At 41.3% G+C, this 24790-nt stretch overlaps 1 protein-coding gene across 1 annotated transcript in view; it reads right to left on the bottom strand.

Annotated features, from left to right (window-relative positions):
- aldh1a2 (aldehyde dehydrogenase 1 family, member A2) overlaps positions 1-24790 on the bottom strand; it is a 111456-nt gene that overhangs the window by 69481 nt on the left and 17185 nt on the right. The window contains exons 2-4 of the mRNA XM_072278433.1: positions 13790-13894; positions 10945-11085; positions 3103-3232 (exon numbers count right to left, since the gene is read on the bottom strand). Of these exons, the coding sequence (XP_072134534.1) occupies positions 3103-3232; positions 10945-11085; positions 13790-13894 (376 nt within the window). The remainder of the gene's footprint in view (positions 1-3102; positions 3233-10944; positions 11086-13789; positions 13895-24790) is intronic.

Below are 24790 nucleotides of genomic sequence, written 5' to 3'. Positions count from 1 at the left end.
CATGGGAGCATGCAGGAAGAGAAATGGAGGGAATCTTTCGAAAATCTTGTCCATTCACCTGGTGTTCAGAGCTGCTTTCAAGAAGGTACAAGTTTCTCCTAAGGAACTGTGTGATACACCTAGTCTAAAACCGTCACATTATGTCCTGGAGGAGTAGCTGATGTGATAGAAGACACCCATTCTAGGAGAGGCCTCACCAGTTAGCATCAGCTGAGGCTGAGGTGTTCAGCAGCACCTGCTTAAACTGAGCTCCAATATAATTGGGGATGGAGCTGAGTTCAGTCAGATAGCAGGGGAACCTGCGTTGCTGGAAGGTAGGAGTGATAGATGGGGAGGCATCCCCTAGTGGACAGGAATGGTCTTAAGAAGTGGCTGAAGCTGAAGAAGTTGAAGATGAGATAAGGAGGCTCAGAGAGTAAGGAAACCCCCAACAGAGTGGCATATGGTGCACCAGGAAAACAGTGTGTTGCATCCATCCCAATAGTGAAATACATTACTTTACTTTACAAGTGGATTGGGGCTCCTGAAATCACAAAATTCATTCGAATACTGTGTTATTAATAATAGTTTAATAAGTTCCTAAGTCATGAGGACATGACTATTTTTGGTTTGGTAATGCCCTGGTTAAGATTTCCATTGCTATGCTGTGAGGTAATTTCTTTTAGCAGTTTTCTACAATAGTCATGTCTCCAGTAAGAGTGTTTTGACTTCAGCTAAAGATAAGGAGTCATGATGTCCAACTTAGGAATGCTATGTCAGCAAATTGGGGTTGTCTTGGTATGTACATGGTGTAACTTTTTGCCCAGTGGGACGCAAGGGAAGATTCTAGAGAACTGGGTAGGATCAGATTTTTGAAGGACTGTAGTCAGGTTTGGGGTCTTTTGTTGGGAGCTGCAGAGCAGGTCACAAGGGAAGATGCCACAGAATGCTATTCGAAGGAGAGACCCCATTGTAAGAAGTGCTTTGTGCAGACGAATGGCTCCAAGGAGGAAGTGCCAATACTCCTGAGAGAGCCAGTTTGTTCAAGATAGTCTTCGAGGGAAGTTCAAACTGTGGCTGGTGTCTTTTAAGTTCAGCGCGTGAGTAAAGCGAAGTACCTGACCAGTTCCAAAGAGAGCTCCAGCGTTTATGTGTACCTTGGATTGGTTTAACCGTAATAGGCCCTTTTAGTTTTCTTTTCTTTTTCTCTAACTATTTGTTAAAGTTGAAAGTGGTAAATACACTTCCTTAGCCATGTTATGTCAGTTTAGGATCTGTCATTTCCTGGTGAGTGATAACAGTGCATGGGACAGTATTTACAAAGCATTTGCTACAACCAATGTCTCCAAGTCAGAACATCCTAACTTCCCTGTTTGGTGAAACCCTAGATCATACCAACCCTAGATATACATTGCTTATGAAAGGGGGTCTTCTCACTGCTGAGTCATGTGGCTGAGTCAGAGTTAGCTAACAAGCCAAGTTTGTATACAAGCCTGGTGACACGATGGCATATATATGACCTGTTGCAACTACTTGGCAATTTTTATTTATTTACTGGCATACAGTGCGGGGAATGCCCATTTGGTCCTTCAAGCAATCCCGCAATGTAATCCTAGTCTATGATGGGACAATTTACAATGACCAACTACCCACCTACTGGTACATCTTTGGACTGTGGGAGGAAACTGGAGCATCTGGAGGAAACCCGCGTGGTCACAGGGAGAACGTAGAAACTCCTTAGAGGCAATGGTAGGAATTGAACCCAGGTCGTTGGTATTGTAAGGTGTTGTGTTTAATACTGTGTTAGCATGCCGCTCTGGAGTGCCTTCTAGAGTATTAGCCTGAATCTCAGATCTAAGCTTTTGAGTCATTCTTGAACCTTTCACTGACCATGTGACTTCATCTGCTAAATGCACACCAAATTCCATGGTCTATATCAATTTTAATAATGGTACTAGTTTAGGCTTCAACCTGTAAATTGTCCAATAATTTGTCTGCAAGTTTCACACATCAGGGTGAATAATCTCTATACATGAGGATATTAACTCAGATTACCCACATTTCAAGGCTTGCAGTTATAAAGAAATTTTCAAGGGTCATCAATCCTTCTATGCCAAATCATCAGTAACTGCTGGTATACGTACTTGCACAGTTGGATGCATAAATGCAAAAGCCATTGTCAGTGAAACTCAGACCTTTCACAGGATGGGCTGTTGATTACTCATCACAAGTGTAGCTAAGGTTGAAATGCTGTTGTTCCTGCCACTCCTTGTGGAGCATCGGATGGCAACCCTGCCACTTCTTTAGCACATCTGTCTGCTTTTTACGAGACCCAGTTGCTAGCTCAGAGCTCAACCCAGCACGGATGGAAAGCGTACAAGGAGACGGCTGGATTCGAACTAGGGTCCACTTGCCTTGAAGCCTGGTACTGATGCCACTGCTCCACTGGTCAGCTGAACTTTGAATTAGTGGCCTATTATCAACACCAATCTTTTTATGTGCGGTTCACAATGCAAAATTGTTGACAATATTAAACACTGTAGAATGTGAGGCAATTCACTTTTGATGTGTTGTCATAACCAGTACTAATCATCTTCCTTAACCATGAAACAGTATTTAAAAATCAGACTGCTAGTCATTTACTTCACAATAAAAATCATAGTATTTTAAAATGATAACTTCTGAATTTAAATTGTTCTCCTAAATTTGGCTAATGACATTTTAGCTGTAGTTTAGTCCTTGTGTAAGGCCCAGTCTTTATGTTGCTTTGTTAAATAACTCAAGAGTTAACAACAATCCATCGTTATTTTAATTTCCTAGACTTTTGACTGATCTGATTAGCCGGTCAGCCCTCTGATGACTTCAGTACTCCCACGATCCCAGAACTAAATGAAACGGATTGAAAGTCACATCAGAGTGGGGGAGTCTTTGGCACAGACTGGGCTACACTTTATGGGCATTTTTCTTTCTCTGAGGTCAGTTACAAGCACTAAAATCTTCACCACAGACTCCAAAATCCAGTCCATTAATTATTCATTGACTCTAATTGCAGCTTTAGGTTTTTTTATGTATACATTGCTCTAATCTCAAGCAAAGTAGTTTTAAAAAAAAGCTTCAACATACCGACTGGAATTGTCTTCCCGTGAATCTTGTCAGTCCAACCAGCAAAGTATCTGAGTGTTTTTATGACTCCCTGTAGGTCCACATAATAAGCCTGGAGAAATGGTTTTCCACTATCTAGAGATTCAAGTGTCTGCAAAGAACATAAGGCAAATCAGTGAGAGAATAAATCAAGCCACAGACAGAATGTGAGACTACAGCCATGCCTTTCACAATATTAATCACTTGGAGGTCTATAATGGTCTCTCATGGTCTGTGTACACAACTTTACTGAACTGGACTTCAGCCACATCATTCATGATTGACAAAGTGATGAGTGTGTTATTGTGATTAGGATCGTACTCAGGGAAGACTGACATTTAGGGGTTTCATTTCCTCTGGTGGGACTCTGGTTAATGTGTTCACAGGACATTTTCCAGCACATTAAACCAATGCACTAGCAAAGCCTGCCTGAATGCATTACCAGGTTGCTACCAGAGGAAATGGAGCTCTCACTGGGCTTGTAGCAGGTGCATTACTATTTGGAGAATTAGGAGAACAATTTATTAAACTGCAGAAACAAGCAGAAAAATAATACAATGTAGGCTGATATCAGTCCTTCATTAAAGGAGTGGACCTTTGGGTGGAGTGGACGAAACAAACTCTCTTACATCAGGCAAAAAGCAGCTGGATACTATCATGCAAGGGTCCTGGGGAATAGATAAGCTGGTATAGATCATCTGGCCTTCCCAGAGGCATCTGCAGGAATTTAAATGAAACTGTTTTGAGAAGGGTGCATAAAATGCAGAAACATGTGTTCTTAACATGTCAAGTGATTACAACTGTGGGTGTGTACACTGCACTGCCCACTCCGCATTATTTAGCCCTCCCTCCTGCACATGCTTTTTCGTTTTCCTCATCAGTATCTACCTTGTATTTTTAAGGATTTATGCATCACTGTTTCAAGGAAGGTTTACAGATACAATCCAGTTTGGTGCAATATTATTCACTAAACATATTAATAGTTTAGATGTTTCACACAAACTGCATTTGAATATCCTCATTAATAATTGTTACATAAATCTCTGTGAAATGGGCAAACAGACAAAGGAGTATCACAAATTTGCTAATAAATGAGTATGCCACTTTACTCCCCATATATCTTTCAGTAGCTTATATTTAAAGATATAAAGAAATTCCTCCAATCAAGTGCCAAGCACTTTAGTCAGCTATTGATGTCATTGTATGGATATTATTCCAATTCAAACCTTACACAAGGGAGGTGGGGGGGGGGGGGACCTCGGAAAACAGTACCAGTTTGATAAGATTTATATTAAGTTAAACACAGATATTCCATGATAATAAATTGTGTTAATATTTTAGAAATAATTTGACATTATTTTCAAAAGCAATGTCAATCATTTGCTTGAGAACAAGTATTGAAAGCCATGATGTTAAAAGGTAAGGTCATGGTCATTGGAATATATTCCTCAAGTACATGTTGAGAGGAAAAGGTTATAAGAAAGTTCGGATGAAATGTATTTGACTGGAAAAGTTAAAACAGGTTTTTCTCTCTCCAGAATCTGCCTGTCCTGTTAAGCATTTCCACTATTTTCCATTGTATCGTCATGTAGTGATACTTCATGAAAACATTCAGTCCATGAAGTCCACACCCACCAATCACTCATTTCCAAGTTCAAAGCTTAAAGTTCAAAGTAAATTTATAATCAAAGTACATATATGTCACCAGATACTACCCTGAGATTCATTTACTTGTGGGAATTAACAATAAATACAAAGAAACACAGCAGAATCAATAAAAAACCGCACACAACAAAGACGGATAAAATCAATGTGCAAAAGACAACAAACTGCAAATACAAAAAGAGATAAATTAAGTAAAAAGTAATAATAAATGAATAAATAAATAAATAGATAGATAGATAGATAAATAAATAAACAAGCAATAAATATTGAGCACATGAGTCCTTGAAAGTGAGTCTTTAGGTTGTGTTGGGGTGAGTAAAATTGAGTGAAGTTATCCCCTCTGCTTCAAGATCCTGTTGGTTGAGGGGCAAAACTGTTCCTGAACCTGGTGGTGTGACACTTGAAGCTCCTGTACCTCCTTCCTGATGGCAACAACGAGAAGACAGCATGACCTCGATGATGGATGCTGCTTCTTCTGGCAACACTCATTGTAGATGTGCTCAATGGTGGGACTAGGCGAAATCCACTACATTTTATAGGCTTTTCCATTCAAAGACATTGGTGTTGCCACACCAGACCATGATGCAACTAGTCAGTCTACTCCCCATTGCCCAAATATAGAAGTTTGTCAAAGTTTAAAATGACATATTTAACCTTCACAAACTTCTAAGAAAGTTGAAATACTGCAGTGCCTTCTTGGTAATAGCACTTAGATGCCAGACCCTGGACAGATCCTCTGAAATGATAATGCCAAGGAATTTAAAGTTGCTGACTTTCTCCACCTCTGATCCGCTGATGAGGACTGGCTCATGAGCCACCAGTTTCCTCCTCCTGTAGTCAGCGATCAGCTCTTTGGTTTTGCCAACAATGAGCGAGGGGTTGTTGTGACACCACTCAGTCTCCCTCCTATATGGTGATTTGTCACCTCTTTTGATTCAGCCAACAGTGGGGTCATCAGCTAACTTAAATATAGCATTAGAGATCTACTTAGCCTCCCAATTATATGTATAAAATGAATAAAGCAGGGAGCTAAGCACACAGCCTTATGATGCACCTATGCCGATGTTGATTGTGGAGGATCACAAAGACCAGAAAATCTGCAGATGCTGGAAATTCAAAGCAACACACACAAAATGCTGGAGAAACTCAACAGGCCAGTCAGCACCTATGGAGAAGAGTACAGTCGATAATTTGGGCTGAGACCCTTCATCATGACTGGAAAGGAAGAGGGAAGGAGTCAGACTAAGAAGGTGGGAGGAGGGGAGGAAGAAGTACTAGGTGGCAGGTGATAGGTGAAACCGGGAGAGGAAGAAGGGTGAAGTAAAGAGCTGGGAAGTTGATTGGTGAAAGAGATAAAGGGCTGGAGAAGGGGGAATCTAATAAGAGAGAACAGAAGACCATGGAAGAAAGAGGGAGGTGATGAGCAGGTGAGGAGATAAAGTGAGAGAGGGAAACAGGAATGGAGAATGGTGAGAGAGAGGGAGAGGTCAATTACTGGAAGTTCGAGAATCAATGTTCATGTCATTCCATCTAAGGTGTTGTTCCTCCAACCTCAGTGTGCCCTCAAAGTGGCAGTAGAAAAGGCTATGGACTGACATGTCAGAATGGGAAGGGGAAGCAGAATTCAAATGGATGGTCACTGGGAAATCCCACTTTTTGTGGCGGACAGAGCCAAGGTGCTCAACAAAACGGTCTCCCAATCTATGCTGGGCCTCACCGATGTTCAGGAGGTCACACAGGGAGCAGCAGATACAACAGATGATCCCAACACACTCGCAGCTGAAGTGTTGCCTCGACTAGAAGGACTGTTTGGAGCCCTGAATGGCAGAGAGAGAGGAGGTGTAAGGGCTTGTTTCGCTTGCCAGGACAAGTGCCAGGAGGGAGATCTGTGGGGAGGGATGATTGGACAAGGGAGTCACATAAGGAACATTCCGTATGGAAAGCAGAAAGTGGTGGGGAGGGAAAGATGGTCTTGATGATGGGATTCTATTGGAGATGGCAGAAGTTGTGGAGAATTATATGCTTGACGCTGAGGCTAGTGGGGTGGTAGGTGAGGACAAGAGGAACCCTATCCCTGGTGTGGCAGTGAGAGGATGGGGTGAGGGCAGATGTGTGTGAAGTGGAAGAGATGCAGATGAGGACAGTGTTGACGGAGGAGGAAGGGAAACCCCTTTTTTAAAGAAAGAATGAAAAGCCTCATCCTGAGAGCAGATGCTGAATTGATGGAGAAACTGAGAGGAGGAAATTGCATTTTTACAAATGACAGGGTGGGAAGAGGTATAGTCTAGGTAGCTGTGGAAGTTAGTTTGTTCATAAAAAATATCAGTAGATAGACTGCCTCAAGGGATTGAGAGAGGGGAGAAGATTTTGGAAGTGGACTAAGTAAATTTAAGGGCAGGGTGGAAGTTGAAGACAAAATTGATGAAATCAATGAGCTCAGAATGGTGATGAAGCAGTCGATGTAGTGTAGGAAGATCTGTAAAGCGATGCTGGTGTAGGCTTGGAACATGGACTGTACCATGTAGCCTTTGAAAAGATAGGCATGGCTGGGACTCATGTGAGTGTCCACGGCTCTTCTTTAGTTTGAAGGAAGTGGGAGGAACCCAAGGAGAAATTGTTGAGGGTGATTGTGGAGAAGATGTTGCTGCCAATCCGAACTGACTGGGGTCTCCAAGTGAGGATCCATTTGCGGAGGTGTTGACAGCTAAGTATAGGAGCTTATTGATTAGTTTTGAGGGATGATAGTGTTCAATACAGAGTTGTGGTCAGTGAAGAGTATCTTGATGTATGTAGCTTCACTTTCCAGATGTGCCAGGGTTGAGTGAAAAGTCACTGAGATGGCACCTACTGTTGACTTGTTATGTTGGTAGGCAAATTAGAGTGGATTCAAGTTGCTCCTCAGACAGGAGTTGATATGCTTCATCACCAAACTCTCAAAGAGCTTCATCACCATGGATATAGGTGCGACTGGATGATAGTCATTAAGGCTGGTTACTACTTTCTTCCTGTGCACTGCTATAATTGAAGCCTGCTTACAGCAGTTGGGTACCACAGAGCGCTGAAGCGAGAGGCTAAAGATACCAGTCAACACTCCAATTGATTAGCACAGGTCTCTAGTACTTGGCCAGGTACCCTGTCTTGGCCAGATGCTTACCGTAGATTCACCTTCCTGAAGGATGATCTCACATTGGCCTCAGACTGAGATCATAGGGTTCTTGGGACAGTGGGAGATTGTGAAGGTGCCTCCATGTTTGGACAGTCAAAGCAAGCATAAAAGACATTGAGCTCATCCGGGAGTGAAACTTTGTTGTCACTTATGTATGTCGATTGGTTTTACTTTATTGAAGGCATTCAGCTGTCGAGCATTCTTCAGTGATTTAAATTTGGTCTGGAATTACCACTTTCCATGTGAGATGGTTTTCTGGAGGACATAGCTGGACCTCTTATATTTTACTTGATTGCCAGACCTGAATACCACTGATCTGGCCCTCAGTAGATTTTGTCTCTTGGTTCATTCCGGGTTTCTGGTTGAGGAAGACCCTAAATGATTTTATGGGGACACACTTGTCCATGGCTAACTTCATAAAGTCTGTGACAATCATGACATATTTATTCAGATCCTCTGATGTGGCCCAGTCCACCAATGAAACAAGTCTGTTGTCTTCCTCCTGTGACCACCATTTCATTGTCCTTGCCTCTAGTAGCTTGCTCTTAAGCCTCTGTCTGTATGTAGGTAGGAGGACAAACAGATGATCAGATTTCCTGAAATGCGTTCTAGCTATGGAATGGTAGGCATTGCTAATCGTGGTGTAACAGTGGTCGAGTGTGTTGGGACCCCTGGTGCTGCAGGTGATATGTTGATGATAATTGGACAGAGGTTTCTTCAAGCCAGATTGAAGCCCCCAGCAATGATTTGAAAGGCATTGTTGAAAGCAGCTGCTTGTTTTCCAATTATGGTATTCAATGCGTTGATTGCTTGCTTAATTTTGGCCTTTGGTGGTGTGTACAGGTAAAATGTGGCCAGGATCAAGGAGGAGAATAAATTGGACAGATACATGGATGGGAGGTGTATGGAGGGATATGGTCCATGTGCAGGTCAGTGGGACTAGGCAGAAAATGGTTCGGCACAGCCAAGAAGGGCCAAAAGGCCTGTTTCTGTGCTGTAGTTTCTATGGTTTCTATGGAGAACTCTCTCATTAAGTAGAATGAACAGCACTCAATCATTAGATATTCCAGGTTGGGAGAATGGGAGTGTGACAAGACCACTACATCCGAGCACCATGAAGAGTTCATCATGAAACACAAACACCTACTTCTTGCTTTCCCCAAACGTTCTATAGCTCAATCTATCAGGAAGATCCAGAATCCCTCAGGCTGGACCACCATGTCCAGTGTGTCTGAGTGAGACATGTCTCCATGATATAGAGAACACAGCAATCCCTCATTTCTCTCCAATAGAGAAATTGCCCTTAGGTCCTCAAACTTGTACTCCAGTGAATGTACATTTGCTGACAAGAAAAGGTTTTACACTCCACTGCTTTAATCTGGCTTGAATTCCTCCCCACCGATCTCTCTTCCAGCCATAAAAGGTGCTGACCACTTAAAGGTGCTGTACCTGCATTCCTAAAAGTTAAGTTCACCAAGTCCTTCAGAAGATCATGAACTCACTAGCTCATTTAGATGGTTCGAAAGTATATTTCTTAAAGAAACTTACAGACAGCAGGTTGCAGTGTTAGTAGTTCACAAGAAGTATATCTAGACGTTTTGTGAGCTGCCTGCAAAATGTCACCACATATCATCAGCACCATCTTGGAAACACTAATCTTATACTAATTCTGCATTAATCCCATTCTTAATTGTCCCCACATTTTCTGTGTTATAGACTTTCTCACTGCAGTCTCAAATGAGGGGTGAGCAAAGATATAATGGTGTTAAACAGCGACTGCTTTGCTTGTAACTTTGGAAACCACTCTATTTCTATCCTTGCTATCTCTTTTTTTCCCTTTTCAAGGTTCTTTTGAAGATCCTGGCCTGGAGTTGCACTCAGACTTCGGTTCTTTGCGAGAATGGGACCTGCTTGCAGGGCCTCATGACCGACCACTTTTTCATATCCCAAGGACACGGCCTGGAAGACTAGCGCACCTTCAGGGTGCCAGATTTTTGTGGTGCTGAAAACGGGCTGATTCAAGGCCAGTGCCCCTGACTGAGGCGTTGCAGGAGAGCACAGAATATCGGGAGCAGTGGGTTAGCTACCGTGGGCTGTATGTCCAGAGACCTGAGCCTTTCTGGGGCCGACTCTCCGGGCACAAAGCTCAGAAACAGCAAAGCAACAGACTTTTAACATTATAAATCAGCGAGTTGTTTATTATGTCTCCCCTCTCGCTGTGAAACGGAGACACCCCTTTTTCCCTCATTAGGGAGAGAGAGAGCCTGTGGTATGTCGAATACTGGGTGAACAAGTACTGCAAGTCTGTGTCTTTATTAATGCTTTGCTGCACGCTTGAGTGCTTGGCGGGGGGCACTAATGCTTTTTTGCTGGGGGCGGGGTTCATTGCCTTGCTGCTGCTTTTGCGTGGGAGGGGGGAAGCTGGGGGGCTTTCGGGTTCTAAGGTTTAACTGTCATTCATTCTTTGAGGCACTCCTCTGTTTTCATGGATGGTTGCGAAAAAAAGCATTTCAGGATGTGTATTGTACTGTATACATTTCTCTGACATTAAATGTACCTATTGAATCCTGTTGAAAATGCAAGATAACCCCTGAACTTTCAACTTTACTTGCCATCGGTTTATATTGAGGTGAGGGACTCATCTCACTGGTGAGTTCTCAGGCTAAACCCAGCTGTACTTCTCAGTGCTTTTATACAAAGATTCTCGACAATGTGTTTGAATTCATAGGGTTAACTCTTCTTATTTAGGTATTTTTTCTAAATCTGAGTTTCGTGTACCTGCATTACTTTGCATTGATTGGCATGGGGTTTGCCTTCTTTAGGAACATGTCCTGAAAGTACACTGTTCTCAGATAAGTGATCTTATTGTTGGCTTCAATTTTAAACTGCATTGTTCTGCTTATTTCCTCAGTGGGAATTAAATGCCCTCTCTGCTCCTCCACACCATGGCAATTGGGTAATAAACCAGGAAAGAGATGTGCTTGGCTACTCACTGCAAGCTGAGGTCGATCGTGCTCCACCAGATCTGCCAATTTGTCGATCAGCCGTCCCCTCTCTGATGCATCCATCCTCCTCCACACAGATCCCGGGGAGAAAGCAAGGCGTGCAGCCTTAACTGCCTTGTCCACATCAGCCTATGCAAAGAGCATACAAAAAATTTCAAATTCTTAATGCTTAACAACAAATTCAGTATGGAAGTGCATGTCTCTCTATATACGGTGTACTTTTAAACTCAATACACACTGAGTGCAAACATTTTGCAACATGTATGAAAATAACCTTCTAAACATCACTGACTGTTGCCTCACTATTCAGATATAATGGACAAGAGTTTCCCTTTTCCTGTCAGTTTTTAACCAATGTAATTCTGTACAGTTGCAGGGAGACAACAGCGTTCACAGGCTTCCCAAAACTTCCGCTGACAGACCAGTCTAGTTAATTTAACCTGTTAATTCTTCTTTTCCATTGTTTCCTCGAATAAAAGGATTTTTAATAGAGCTTTTTTTAATAGTATTCGGGCCAGAACCTTCCTGATGAAGGGTTCTGGCCCGAAACGTTGACTGATCGTTTCCACGGATGCTGCTCGACTTGCTGAGTTCCTCCAGCGTGTTGTGAGTGTTGCTTTGACCCCAGCATCTGCAGAATATTTTGTTTTTAATAGTATTCTTAGTTTACAACAGTTGTTGAATATTTGTGAAGGTCAGAGATATTCACAAATTTTGACATCTGGTAAGAGTAAGGAAAAGGCTGAACCAGCTCACAAGACGATTCTGGGATGGGGTTGCCACTTTCAATTTGAAACACCCTGTACTTCATACCTCCACTGATCAGCTGATAACCATGTTCTGAGTGAAAGTCTGGCTCCAAGGAGTGGACACCAGGTGAGAGCAGGTTACGTGAGTGGGGAGACCACCTGTCAGAGGACAGGCCAGCAATACTATGGGATACCTAATTGTACCCTGAAGCAAAAATACAGCCATTATGTCAATGTTGTAACCTTATGACTATCATGCACAGCAATCTATCTCCTTACCCAATAAAATTATAAGAAATCAGAGAGATGTAGAAGCCAACGAGCTGAATTGCAGTCATATTTGATAAAAAAAAGAGAAATAGTGAGAAATAGGACATGAATGAATGGAGAAAAAGAGCCAACAAGAAGAAAGTAAACAAACTGTTGATATGAGCAGGCATGCAGGGAGGACGTTGTAACTCAGCATGTTTGTGGATCATAGTGTATGACAAGTACACTTGTATGACAACCATATGTATGACTTTTACCTAAGTTCATCATGCTCAGGATCTGAGTTCTTGGCCTTCTATCATCAATGGAACAAGACAATTGACTAATAGGGGCAATTAGTATCAACCTACAATAGACCCAGAGATGGCAAAATAAAAAAGCTTAGATTTGGAAGGCATTTGGATCCAAATGCTTCAGTCTCCCAAACTAACTACATTTACAGGCTCATATTTCACAATAACACCAGAATTTATTTTCAAGAAGTTGATTTTCTTACTTGCATCATTAGGAAAAGGATTGTTTACCAACACTAATATGAATGTAACTAGCAACATGTGTCAAAGAATGCCAAAGCAGAGAAAACAATTACCTTCTAGAGTAATTGTTGTGAGTGTTGCTTTGACCCCAGCATCTGCAGATTATTTTGTATTTAACACCTTCCCTGTGACTCTATAGATTCAAGTTTCCATTCCTGGGTTACACATGTTGTAAATTAATAAGATTCCTATAATTGTTATTAGCAGCCCTAATTGGTGGAAATAAGTTTAATTAACATGAACAGCACAATGTAGTTTTGTGGAGAGGCTTGTGACAGGACTTCCATGTTTCCAGCAAGATTAACAGAGGTTAATCACTCAGTACTTACAGAGAATCAGACCTCAATGCACATCTCATCTACTCATCAACTACAAAACAATGACGTCCTAAAAATAACTGTATTAGTACTTTAATTTACCAATAGTTTTCGGGCACATTCTAACCTCTGCATACTAAAATGACTAAACATAGTGTTTCCATACACTATAATACAACATGCACAGAAATAATTTGCTTCTGAACAAAATTACAAAGTAATAGTTGCTGACATAAATTATAAATTTCATTGGCTTAATTTTTTACAAAGCAAATTATTCTCTAATTCTGGCCATGTTACGAAATTAATGGATCTTAAATGAGGATGATTTGACCAAACGAATTTGGAACAATCGTTGATGCAATTGATACATAATGATGCAATCATGAAGAAGACATGGCAGTGGCTATACTCCATCAGGAATTTGAGGAGATGTGGCATGTGACAACAGACTCCAGCAAATTTCTACATAGTACCATGGAGGAGCATGCTGACTGGTTGCCCCACTCCCTGGTATGGAGGCTCCAATTAAAAGGATCAAAGAAAAGCTGCAGAGAGTTCTACACTCAGTCAGCTCCTTCATGAGCACTAGCCTCCCCAGCATCGGGGACAGCTTCAAAAAGTGATGCCACAAGAAGGTGGCATCCATCATAAAGGATCCTCACCATCCAGAGCATGTCTTCTTCTCCTTACTGCCATTACAGAGGAGGTGTAGGAGTCTGAAGATGCACACTCATTATCTTAGGAAGCGCTTCTCCCCTCCACCATCAAATTTCTGAATGGTCCATAGACCCAAGAACATTACCTCATTATTTTGCTCTCTTTCTACATTATTTGTTTATTTATTATAACTTACAGTGTTTTATGCCTTGCACTGTACTGGCTGCCACAAAACCACGAATTGAACAACATACATCAGTGGTAATACACCTGATTCTGACATTGTGAAAGGAGAGATTACCTTATCGGCTTCTTGAACATCACAGATTTTCTCTCCAGTAGATGGGTTATAGGTTTGCAACGTCTTTCCACTTGCTGAATGATGCCACTCATTGTTAATAAAAAGCTGGTGAGACAAGTAGCAAGAAAAGTCAGTAAAGAGACTACTCTCTCAGGCGACCAGAGCATAGTATTTTTACTGTTGTCGCACATGTGAGAAATAGATGCCGTTCTCCTGATCTTCAAAATATCTGACTGCCATTAATAAAATTCATCATTAATCTCCAGCAATTATTGAACCATAGTATGATACAGTAAAACAGTAAGCCATTTCCATCCTGATATCTATAATCACTTCCTTCCCAGAATTGCTCACAATATTTCAGTTGGAGTCTAATTTGTATTTCATAAGGATAATTTTTTCCCTCCTCTGCACTTCTATTTGAAACAATCCTCCTTTCACTAGACTACCCTTGGGTCCCAGTATGATTGGTCAAAATTGTCCTTTTGGATAATTATATTGCTGAGTTCCTGTATCATTTTCAGACATTGAGAAATGAACTTCATAGCCAAGACTAGACCATTATTTATATGGTTTTTTCACTTGGACACATTAAGAACTTTTACTCCTACACATCAATTTCACGTTTCTGCTATCCATTGACCCATCTAGCCCCTTCCTGTTCTGATCACTGTATGACATCTTGAAAATTCTACCACAGGTACCTTCTGTATCATTTTATCAAAGGGTATGATCAAAATGAAGATTTATTTAACTGTTAACCCAGAGATTTATAGTTTAGAGTGGGGTGGTCAGAGGGTAAGTTGGCTAATGTCACAAAAACAAGTAGGAGAATTTGTTATGTTGAGGATAACTGGTTACAAATAGTTTGAGTGAGTAGAAACAATTTGGAAAATAGACTTTGATGTTCGGAAGTGTAAAGCTATGTACTTTGGCAAAAGGAATCTGAAGGCAGACTATTATCTAACTGGAGAAAGACCATGGGTGTGCCAAGTACAGAAGGATCTAGGTGTTCTTATACACAAATCATAAAAGTAGTTAGCCGGTAGGTGCAGCAAGTGAGTATGGAAAGGAAATGGCACATTGGTCTTAATAGGTCCACCCAGTTTAGGGAAGTACGACTCACGCACAGACTGTACGTCAAGCAAGGGTTTGGAAGAGCAGTGGCATAGATTTTCTGATTGCTGTAGGACTTCAGGCACGTTCTGTCACCCAGGAACTCGGTTCATGTCTTCATTTCCCACTTGTGACCTGTTGAGGTTATGAATGGTTCACAGGAACAGAACCCTGTTGTAACCTGGTGAGGGCCTGTATAGTAAGAGGTTTAGGAGTCAGAAATAGACAAATATTGCTACAGGAGTACTGAGTACTGGTGAGGCCACACCTCGAGTACTGAGCACACATTTAGTTCCCCTGTTTACTGGGATGGGAGGCAGTGCAGACAAAATTCACCTGGCTATTGCCCACGAGGGGAGGGTTGTCCTGTTACAAGCAACTGAGGAAATTAGATGTTTAATCTCTGGAGTTTGGAAAGATGAGGATCAATATCTTACTGAGACACATAAGAATCTCAGAGGTGTGACAGAAGAGATGTCAAGATGCTCCCACTTCTGGGAGAGCATCAAAACAATATGGTTACATGGTGGGTGGGTGGGGAGGGGGTGTTGTTGCTTAACACTGACCTGTGCAGGAACCTCTTCTCAAAGAGGCTGGTGAATCTCTGGAATTCTCTGCCCCAGAGATAGTAAAAACTGGATCATGGGTTGGTGGTAGAGGAAATAGATATAGTTTTGAAAGATCCGGGAACTTAGGAACATGTGGAATTGGATTGTGTGTTGCTTTATTTTCCAGCTTCTGCCATCTCTTATATCTCTTGTGAGCATTTGGGAGACGATCCTCCTGATCAGATGACACAAGAGATTTTGCAGATGCTGGAAATTTTAAGCAACGCATTGACCGTGTGGATAGTCAGAGGCTTTTTTCCCCAGGGCTGAAATGGCTAGCACGAGAGGGCATAGTTTTAAGGTGCTTGGAAGCAGGTACAGAGGAGATGTCAGGGGTAAGTTTTTTTACACAGAGAGTGGTGAGTGTGTGGAATGGGCTGCCGGTGACGGTGGTGGAGGCGGATACGATAGGGTCTTTTACGAGACTCCTGGACAGATACATGGAGCTTAGAAAAATAAGAGGGCTAACCCTAACCCTAGGTTATTCCTAAGGTTCGGCACGGCTTTGTGGGCAATAGGGCCTGCATTGTGCTGTAGGTTTTCTATGGTTCACACACAATGTTGGGGGAACTTTGGAAATCGGCAGCAGCTACGGAGGGAAATCAAGTCGACCTTCAGGCAAGACAGTCCATCAGGACCGACACACAAAATCCAGGTGGAACTCAGCAACTCAGGCAGCATCGATGGAGATCAAAGGAGGGAATTAAACAGTGGGGGTCTGGAGCCCAAACCCTTCATCAGTACATGAGGGCAGCTGGAAGCATCCAAGCCAACGAGAACGGAGATTGACACAGGCTCAGGGACAGCTTTTATCTCACTGTTTTCAGAATAGTTTGTACCATAAAGACAGTACGGTTTAACTCACAATCGACCTGCGCCCCGCACCCCCCCCCCCGCCCCACTTTGCACCTTATTTCTCTCCCTGCCCCGCCCTTTCTCTGTAACGGCGACAGTAGCTGCAATCTGATTATTTTTCTTCTTTTCGCTACCTGGACGTATTCATGAGGAATGATCTGTCTGGGAGGCACTCAAAAGCTTTTCATTGCATCTGGGCAGTTGCAACGCATACAAACCAATTACCATTGCAAGCTCGCTTTTTAAAATAAAAATCTCACCGACAGTAGTACCGCCCGATGTCTCTTCTCCACAGGAACGTGAGTGGATTAATTGCGGTGCGTGTGGCGGATGTGGGCTAAATTTACCCCGCCCAGGTCTTTACCTCTCATAACTTGCAACATCCTGGGCGACAGGTGCCTCTAACGCCCTCCCTCCATGCGTTCCCTCAAATAAAGACCGGCACTTCCACCTCAACATCTCTATAACGCCTCACTCATCCTTTTCACTATAACCATGTCACAATGTGACAGCGGTTCCCATTTTCTGCAATATTTACAACCATAGACAGAGCCCATTGTCATCAACGGTAGAAGGCTCTCGTTAATATCACAACAATCACCTCTGCCTCGTACACCAGCAGGGGCCGGACGAAGGTGCAGGCGGTGATTTGCTCCCAACACCGGGTCAGAAAGGTTTGCAGAGTTGTTTTACCACGACCGAAACTGCCTTTTCTCAGAACATGCACCTTTCTAACCCGACGAGGAGCCGGCGGGACATGAAGACCGAGCTGCCCCCGGACCGAAGTCTTACCGTATCTTACACCATTCACAACCGTTTCCCCTACAACAACCAGAGTGTAATTTGAGAACCTGTCCTAAACCACTGACCCACGACAGGAGAGTCTCTATAACTCATCGTGACGATGAACGGTCTTGACCCGAAACGTCGACAGTTTATTCATGTCCATAGATGCTGCCTGAGTCGCTGAACATTTTGAGTGTGTTGCTCTGGATTTCCAGCATCTACAGAATCCTTTGTGTTTCTGAGTCTTTACAACTTTAACCCGTGTACCATCAAGTGACCTGTATTAACATGCTTGAAATCGGACCCCAAAGTACAATCAACTTAGAACCAGGGCCCATTGAATGAGGCTTCTTTTAATTGTCCCATTCCCGTCTCTGCACCCTTTGCTTCGACCTTTGCCGAGAGCTGGAGTGAACATTTAATCTCCGTCGAAGTCACTTTCGGCACTTCTTAAATCTCATTTCTCAATCGGTTTAATACATAACTAGATCCTTTAGTGATACACAAAACCGACCCTTTCCTGAACAGCTACATCCCACTGAAATCTAACGCTCTTCGCTTTGAGTTCCTTCGGTAACAAGCAACCAAGGTGCACGGTTGGTATTTAACAACTTTTAAATAAAACCCGAAGAGAGAGCCTTTCTAAAAGCGAGGAATGCGGTAAAGTGAAGTTGTGTACACCTTTGTTTTACTTTTTACAGTTTATCGGAGTCATTAAGATCTCCTATTTATACTCTGTTTAAGTCTGCAAAAGAACAGTATTTATAATACTCCTCTGTGCACCACAGATGGATGTATAACAGTCTATAAATATTTATATAATAGAATACTGATTTATTGACGTCGGGTCCGTAAATTTAATCTGTCGGCGAAATAGGGATTAACCGCTTCCAAGGAGATATAAAAGAAAGGAGAGTAGCTCCCTGGAACAGTCTCATGAATGAATCTTTACAGCTGGCACACAGGCGCTCTGGCAGATTTACAAGGCGAGTCACAAATCCCCATAACTCATGCTGATGGGTTAAGGTATTCGGTATCAGCTGGTACCGTGCCGCAGCGCATCGACACTAGGAAGTAGCGCAAGCAGTCAGATAGGTCCTCTGCACTTCATCTGTCATCGACCCCCGACACTTTCCAAACCCTCGTCTCCTCGGCTTCCACAGGCTGGGCGTCACTGGGAGGGCGCGGGGGTGAAGTAACGGCGGGCTGATACTTGGTCTGATGCTGAATTCGATGTACTATCAGGTGCGCAAAATGCACAAGAACCAAACACAGCGCCCCAGTCATCGCCCACTCCTCTCTGGCACCACTTATGGGACCACGTTTCATTTTAAAGTAATCTTTTGGAAAAGGATTTTAACTGTGAGGATCACTTTCCTGGCACTATTTAACCTGACCTCCCGAGGAACACCTACCGGGAGTAGTCTCAATCCGATGCAAAATGAGATCCCTTTAATATTGTTCAAAGAATTAGAGTTGATCAATGTTAAAATGGTTCACAAGTTCCTTGCTAATATTTTTTGTTTTTCACATTCAACATTCGGTCTCAGTCCGCATTAGCGACCTTGGTGATCTCAGTGTTGGAAAAGACGTACTTAGTCTTAAAGAATCGAAATTATAGCAATTAAATCGTTCTGAATCACGCCTATTAACAATTGTTTCCACACTGAAAATATTTATTGAATTAACAATGGAAATTCCGATCGTTATGCGTCTTTATTGAGACAAACCTAAATGTCGCTTCGCATGAGAAGGTGAGGGAGATTTTTGTCTCTCTTCTTAAACATGCTTATTTGCAATTTGGAATAAACACGTCCTAGTATCCATGACATTTACACAAAGAATGCATCAGCGTTATTGCGCGCTCAGCTCTGCATTTTACTTGTTCGTCTCCGCCTTTTATTAAGTGTGCTGGCGGGTGTTATTTGACTGGAAATTGTATGCAACCAACCTCTCGTATTGTCACTCACCCGTGTGAAAACTGGCGACCAGATATTTGCACTTCATTAAGGAGAATTGTTTGTTGCTAGAACTTGAATGTTTTAAACAGCTTAAATTAAACCAATTCTCATTCAAGCGATGATGATGAGACCATCAGAGTTTTCCATTACCAGTTATGCAGGCTGTATCTTTTGTGTCTCAAGTACATCAGTCACAAGATTTTATAAACAAAGAGCTTAATTGAACTTAAATGACCAGAGAAGAAATTTAGATTTCTCCCACACATGGTCTGAATGGATCTAAGGCCCAGAAAGTAAACCCAGGTCAAAACGGTGTTCCAAAACCAGTTCAGTGTCTTGTGCTGGAAAGCGAAGGTGAATAAACGTGAACGCAGAACACTTCTGACTACATTGTTCCTCTCCCTGATGCCTTCACAATAACCTGCTGACATTCAGTCGCCAAAGCTGGGTGACAGGGTCAGAATGGACAGAATGGGTTATCCAAGGAACATGAGTACATGCCTTCCAGAATAGAGGAAGAAAAAAGATCTGAAGTAAATAAAGCCAAGAAATATTTCAGCTGTCTCATTTCTTGTATTCAAATTCATTTCTCAGTAATGGCTGGGCTTTTTGGTGAATTTTGGAATATTTTGACAGTCAGCAATTTGCTTTTATCCAGTGTGTTTATGTAGGGCTAAACACTCACTTATGGGTTTATGGTGCTTGCTGGTGTAGGAAAGTGATTCCAAGGTATTCATTTCATGGTACACTTAAGTACACATCAGTCCAAAGAAACAGTTAGGAACAATAGGAAGAAAAATATTGTGGTCTTTCAATCCTCTATACAAATCCTCTGTATAGCTGCTCCACATTTAACTCCCAAGCCTTGATTAATTTGTCATATTAACATCAGGTGGTAACCTATGGCTTTAAGAAGACCACTTTAATCCTAGTACCCCCCAACCAAAAACAGGAAAATATGCCTTAATGAGGACTGTACAGTGGCTCTAATGTCTACTATCATGAAGTGCTTCTAGAAGCTAGTCATGGCATTCATCATCAGCTCCAGACTTCCACCACAATTTGACCACCACCAAAATAGGTCTACAGTGAGTACCATCTCCCTACACTCTTCTCTGAAGCATCTGCACAGTAAAGATATCAACATCAGACTATTACTTCTTGACTATGGCTCTGCTTTCAATACTGTACTGTTATTCCAAGCAAACACATTATCAAACTCTGGACCCTGGGAGTTAATGCTTCCCTCCACGACTGGATCCTTGACTTTCTGACCAACAGGCCACAAACAGTAAGGATAGGCATCACACCTAGGAAAGTTCCAGGGAAGTTTTCTTAATCAATACTAAAAGTCCCAACTAGAGAGTGTGCAATACTTGATTTGCTATTAGGGAATGAGACAGGTGACAAAGGTTTGTGTAGGGGAACACTTTGCATCTCTGTGTCTTGATATCTCTAACTATAATAAACAAATTATAATACTAGGGGACTAAGACAAATGTAATCCATCAGAAACATGGATGAGTAAAGGACATGAGGAATGGGGCAGCAGAAGATTATTGGGCAAATGTATTTCATATCCATTTTTCAGAAGCTTTAGCCTTTATGAAAAAGGATCTAGTGCTTTCCCAGCATATGCGACGGATAAACTATTCTCAGGCTTCCAGCCGGGTACAGATATCGATTACATTGGATGTTTCGGTGTCAAACTCTGCCACTTTCATCAGGGGTGAGACCTGGTGGGAGAGCTGAAATTTGATTGGATGAGGACTAACCAATCAGAAGGGATGGATGGACAATGGGGGTATCAATAACACCAGACTAGACATACCCAGGCATCATCCCTGATGAAGACAGCAGAGTTTGTCATTGAAACATTGGTTATAATTGATACCTCTACCCAGCTGGAAGCCTGAGAAGAGTTTATTCATTAACCTACATCATCACACATGTACCGTTGTATTCTTTCTCTGCTGGACGGTGAGGTGAATAGTACTATTTACTTTTGCTCATGTCGGGTACAGGCACTAGATGCAGACATCTGATGTGACACAGCTCCTATAGTGAGATATACTTACTATGGTAGTAAATCTACACAGAAGTAAAATTAACACAGCAACACACCCTCTGTTTAATCATGCAAGCTCAGTTCTCACAGCTGGTTAACAAGCTCTACTCTGTCACTTGTGGCATGACATCACATTCCTGGCTTCAACTAATTTCATAGGAAATGGTCGGTGTATGGAATGAGCTGTCAGAACTGTTTGAGGCAGATATCTAAACATTTAAAAGACACTTGCACAAGTACATGGATAGCATAGGGACATAGGCGAAATGTAATCAAATGGGACTATATTAGATGGAAGTTTGGTTGACGTGAACTAGTTGGGTTGAAGGACCTTTCCCTATATTGGATGACTCATTGACTAAGTGGGGAAATACCAGTAGGAATTAAATTGCAGCATAATAATTTAAAATTATTTTGTAAGCTGTTTGAACAAAAATGTTCAAATATAGAAAATGCTGGAAACACCCAGCAGAGAAGGCAGAGCATTTGCAGAAGGGAAAACTAACCCAAAACATATACTGGTTCTCTTTCCACAGATACTGCCTGACCTGCTGAGTGTTTCCAGTGTTGTCTGTTTTTATTTAAGATTTCTGGAAGCCACCTTTTTTTTCTGATTTTCATTTGTTTTACCAAATACATACACTTCAATAAACATGAGAATATATTTTCCATTAGTCCACCGTGAAATCTGGCAAATATCACATGACTAGGGAAAGCGTTGTGCTTTCATAATGTGTGGCTTTGGATATTTAATGCACAGGTTATATACAGCATATTTTAAGACTTTATAACGCCTCAGTGAATCATATGGCATGATATGCTACAATATCAAAATAGCTCAGTTTTCAATCAATGTAATTTCAGCTCTACTTTTAAATATCATCAGAATTCTTTTAACTACATTGCAGGCATTACATGCTTTAAAATTATAGATTGCATAGAGCAATTAGCAACCATAATTGTACTCTGGATTCAGAAATGTCACTATAAGTTTTGCTCTCAAATTTAATAACATCATTTAACCAAATAAATTATAGCTTTATTACTCAGTCCCACCTTCCCACCCTTGATAATTTCATATCCTATTTTGCTACTGTTACTGCATAGAAGTGTTAAAACTGGTTTTCCAGTCATGATTAGTTGCAAAAGTTGGCGCTATCTTGAGGCACAATGCTGAGGATTCACAAAAGAAGCATGAGATTTGGCTTGGTAATGTTTCAAATACAAAAAAAATGTTATTATGGCAAAACAGTTACATACCATAATCATTACATGTATTAAAATAACATTGAAATTCTTAGTTATTGGGATGCTGACATGTGTAGAGCAGTGTCCTTACATCTATAGGATCTAATGTTTAGACTTAGGTCAGATAAATGAGTACAAACTTCCTGTATGTACCAACTATATTACATGTGAAAATTTAGTTGGCACGTTCAGTTCACTCCTAGTATGTTCAATGGCTCAATGGTTCCATTTAATATCAGAGAATGTATACAATGTACAACCTGACATTAACCTATAAAATTTGAACCAGCCACCAAGTTTAAAACTAGGGTTGCATTTTTCCCAGGAAAGCGACACAGAGGTGTTAGAGATGTTAGGCCAGTTCTCCCAAGTCACTGTATCTAAAGTTGTTGCAAAGCAAAGGGTCATCAGGCTGACCTTTGGCCAAACTACTTATGTCAGGTGATGCTGACAAACTTTACCTTAATATCATGACAAATGGAAAATGTGCTCAAGTAAGATAAAAAGGCAATTATTTTATTTTAATGTCCCTTTTTGGAGCATTATGGGGGATCTATGTGACCTCGAATCTTGGAGTGGGATTGGGGAAGGGTGAGAGGGTAGAGAGGAAGGTTTAATCAGAATGAGACCAAGTGTGACTGAACAATGCAGAAACTATTATGCAATCAAATATCTGATTGCCAAAGTTTCTCTTTGGCCCCTAACACTAAAAATGTTTGAACATTATTGGTGCATGTCTCTCTCTGCCTCCACTTCCTAATGCACTCACCCTTGCCCTGTTTAGGTCTCAAAATGCCCTGTATTCCTTCATATGGCGGGGGGGGGGGGTGTGGAACAGGTGATGGATTTCTTCTCAACAGCCTGCCTATACCATTCTTAATTCAGGGATGGAACTATAATAGATCTTGAAAAAAAAATGTATGAACAATTAATTCAGACATATTATTGTCTGCTATCTTGAATTGTTTCTCATACGAACCAGAATGTTAGCATATCTGTACAATGATATAGAATCAAATTTAGAACCTTTGCAGTTATGTGCCTTTTCAATGAATGCTAATTTGTGTGAACGTGATATTAAGCTATTTCATATCAGGTTTTAATTTCTACATCATTTTATGAAGCAGGCATCATGGACATTGCTTGGGAAATCATAATGAACATTGCCCTAAACAAATACTTTGTACACTTGAAGCAAATTCTTCTTGCTGCAATGTTAATACAGCCTTTGAACTATTTAAAGTGAACAATCCAATGTCTCCAATCAAATAGTAGCTAGTGGAATTTGGTAGAGGTGTGTTGGTACATCACCCACAGCAATTCCAGTTTCTTATTTCATAGCTCCAGTAATGAAGGGTTCTACCAATAATGTCTGTTCTTTTAGATGTTGCTTATTCCTGTTTTTAGCCCAGACATCCAGTAGTCAATGCCTTTCCTTTAATTATATACATAGAATTATATAGAACTTAACAGCATAGAAACAAGTTATTGGCCCAGATGGGCTGTGCCAACAAATACAACATATTCTTCTATTCTTTCATCCATTCTCTCTACCCTTATATGCATTTTTGCTACTTGTTCCACGTATTTCTAGTAGAGAATAACTTATTCTATTGTTTTTTGAATAGGGCCATTGCTTCTAAAGTCCTTATTATTTGATACATTTAGTTTTTTTCAGATTCCTACACAAGTGGAACCATGTTTATAGCAATCCTATTGTACCTCCCCATAATTCTAAAAGTCATTTCAGGTTACCTCCAAAATTCACTTTTTAAGATAAAACTTTTTAAACTTGCTAAACCTGCCCAGGGGACCAGAAATAAAGAATAATTCTTTAGGAATTGGACAGTGAGACAGGGATGAGGCGGTGGAGAGACTTGAATACAAGGACAGGAATTGTTGTGTAAAGTACTGACATTTTATCTCTTGGACTACTTAGATAAAATTGAGAAAGTATTTCACAGCAAAAGCCTACATCTAGAAAAGGGCATGGTGGCTTTGGGAAAACCTTAAATAGAAATGCCTCTGAATTACAAATATCCATGAGCAAATTTTGTTTTGGCCTTTGCCAATATTATTTATTGTTTAGTACATATTCTGTAATATATCGTGTATTTGTGATTGTGATTAATACCCACTATTTCTATGCTACACTATAAAATGGAAATGCCCCAACTTTGAATTCTAGTTTGATGTCTGCCCCTGAGAAGTAGATTTGGGTGTGCTTCAAATAGCAAAATAATGACAATAAACTAAATGATATTTTGCACAAGAGGAAAACTATGTCACAAATTCAAGTGATAAATCATCATGACAAGATTCAGAAGTACTTTTTAATTATGACATCCTTCCTGGACAT

Source organism: Mobula birostris, chromosome 14 (genome assembly GCF_030028105.1).
Source record: "Mobula birostris isolate sMobBir1 chromosome 14, sMobBir1.hap1, whole genome shotgun sequence".
Taxonomy (NCBI): Eukaryota; Metazoa; Chordata; class Chondrichthyes; order Myliobatiformes; family Myliobatidae; genus Mobula; species Mobula birostris.
The sequence above is the reverse complement of the archived record's forward strand: the minus strand, read 5'-3'. Positions and strand labels throughout refer to the sequence as shown.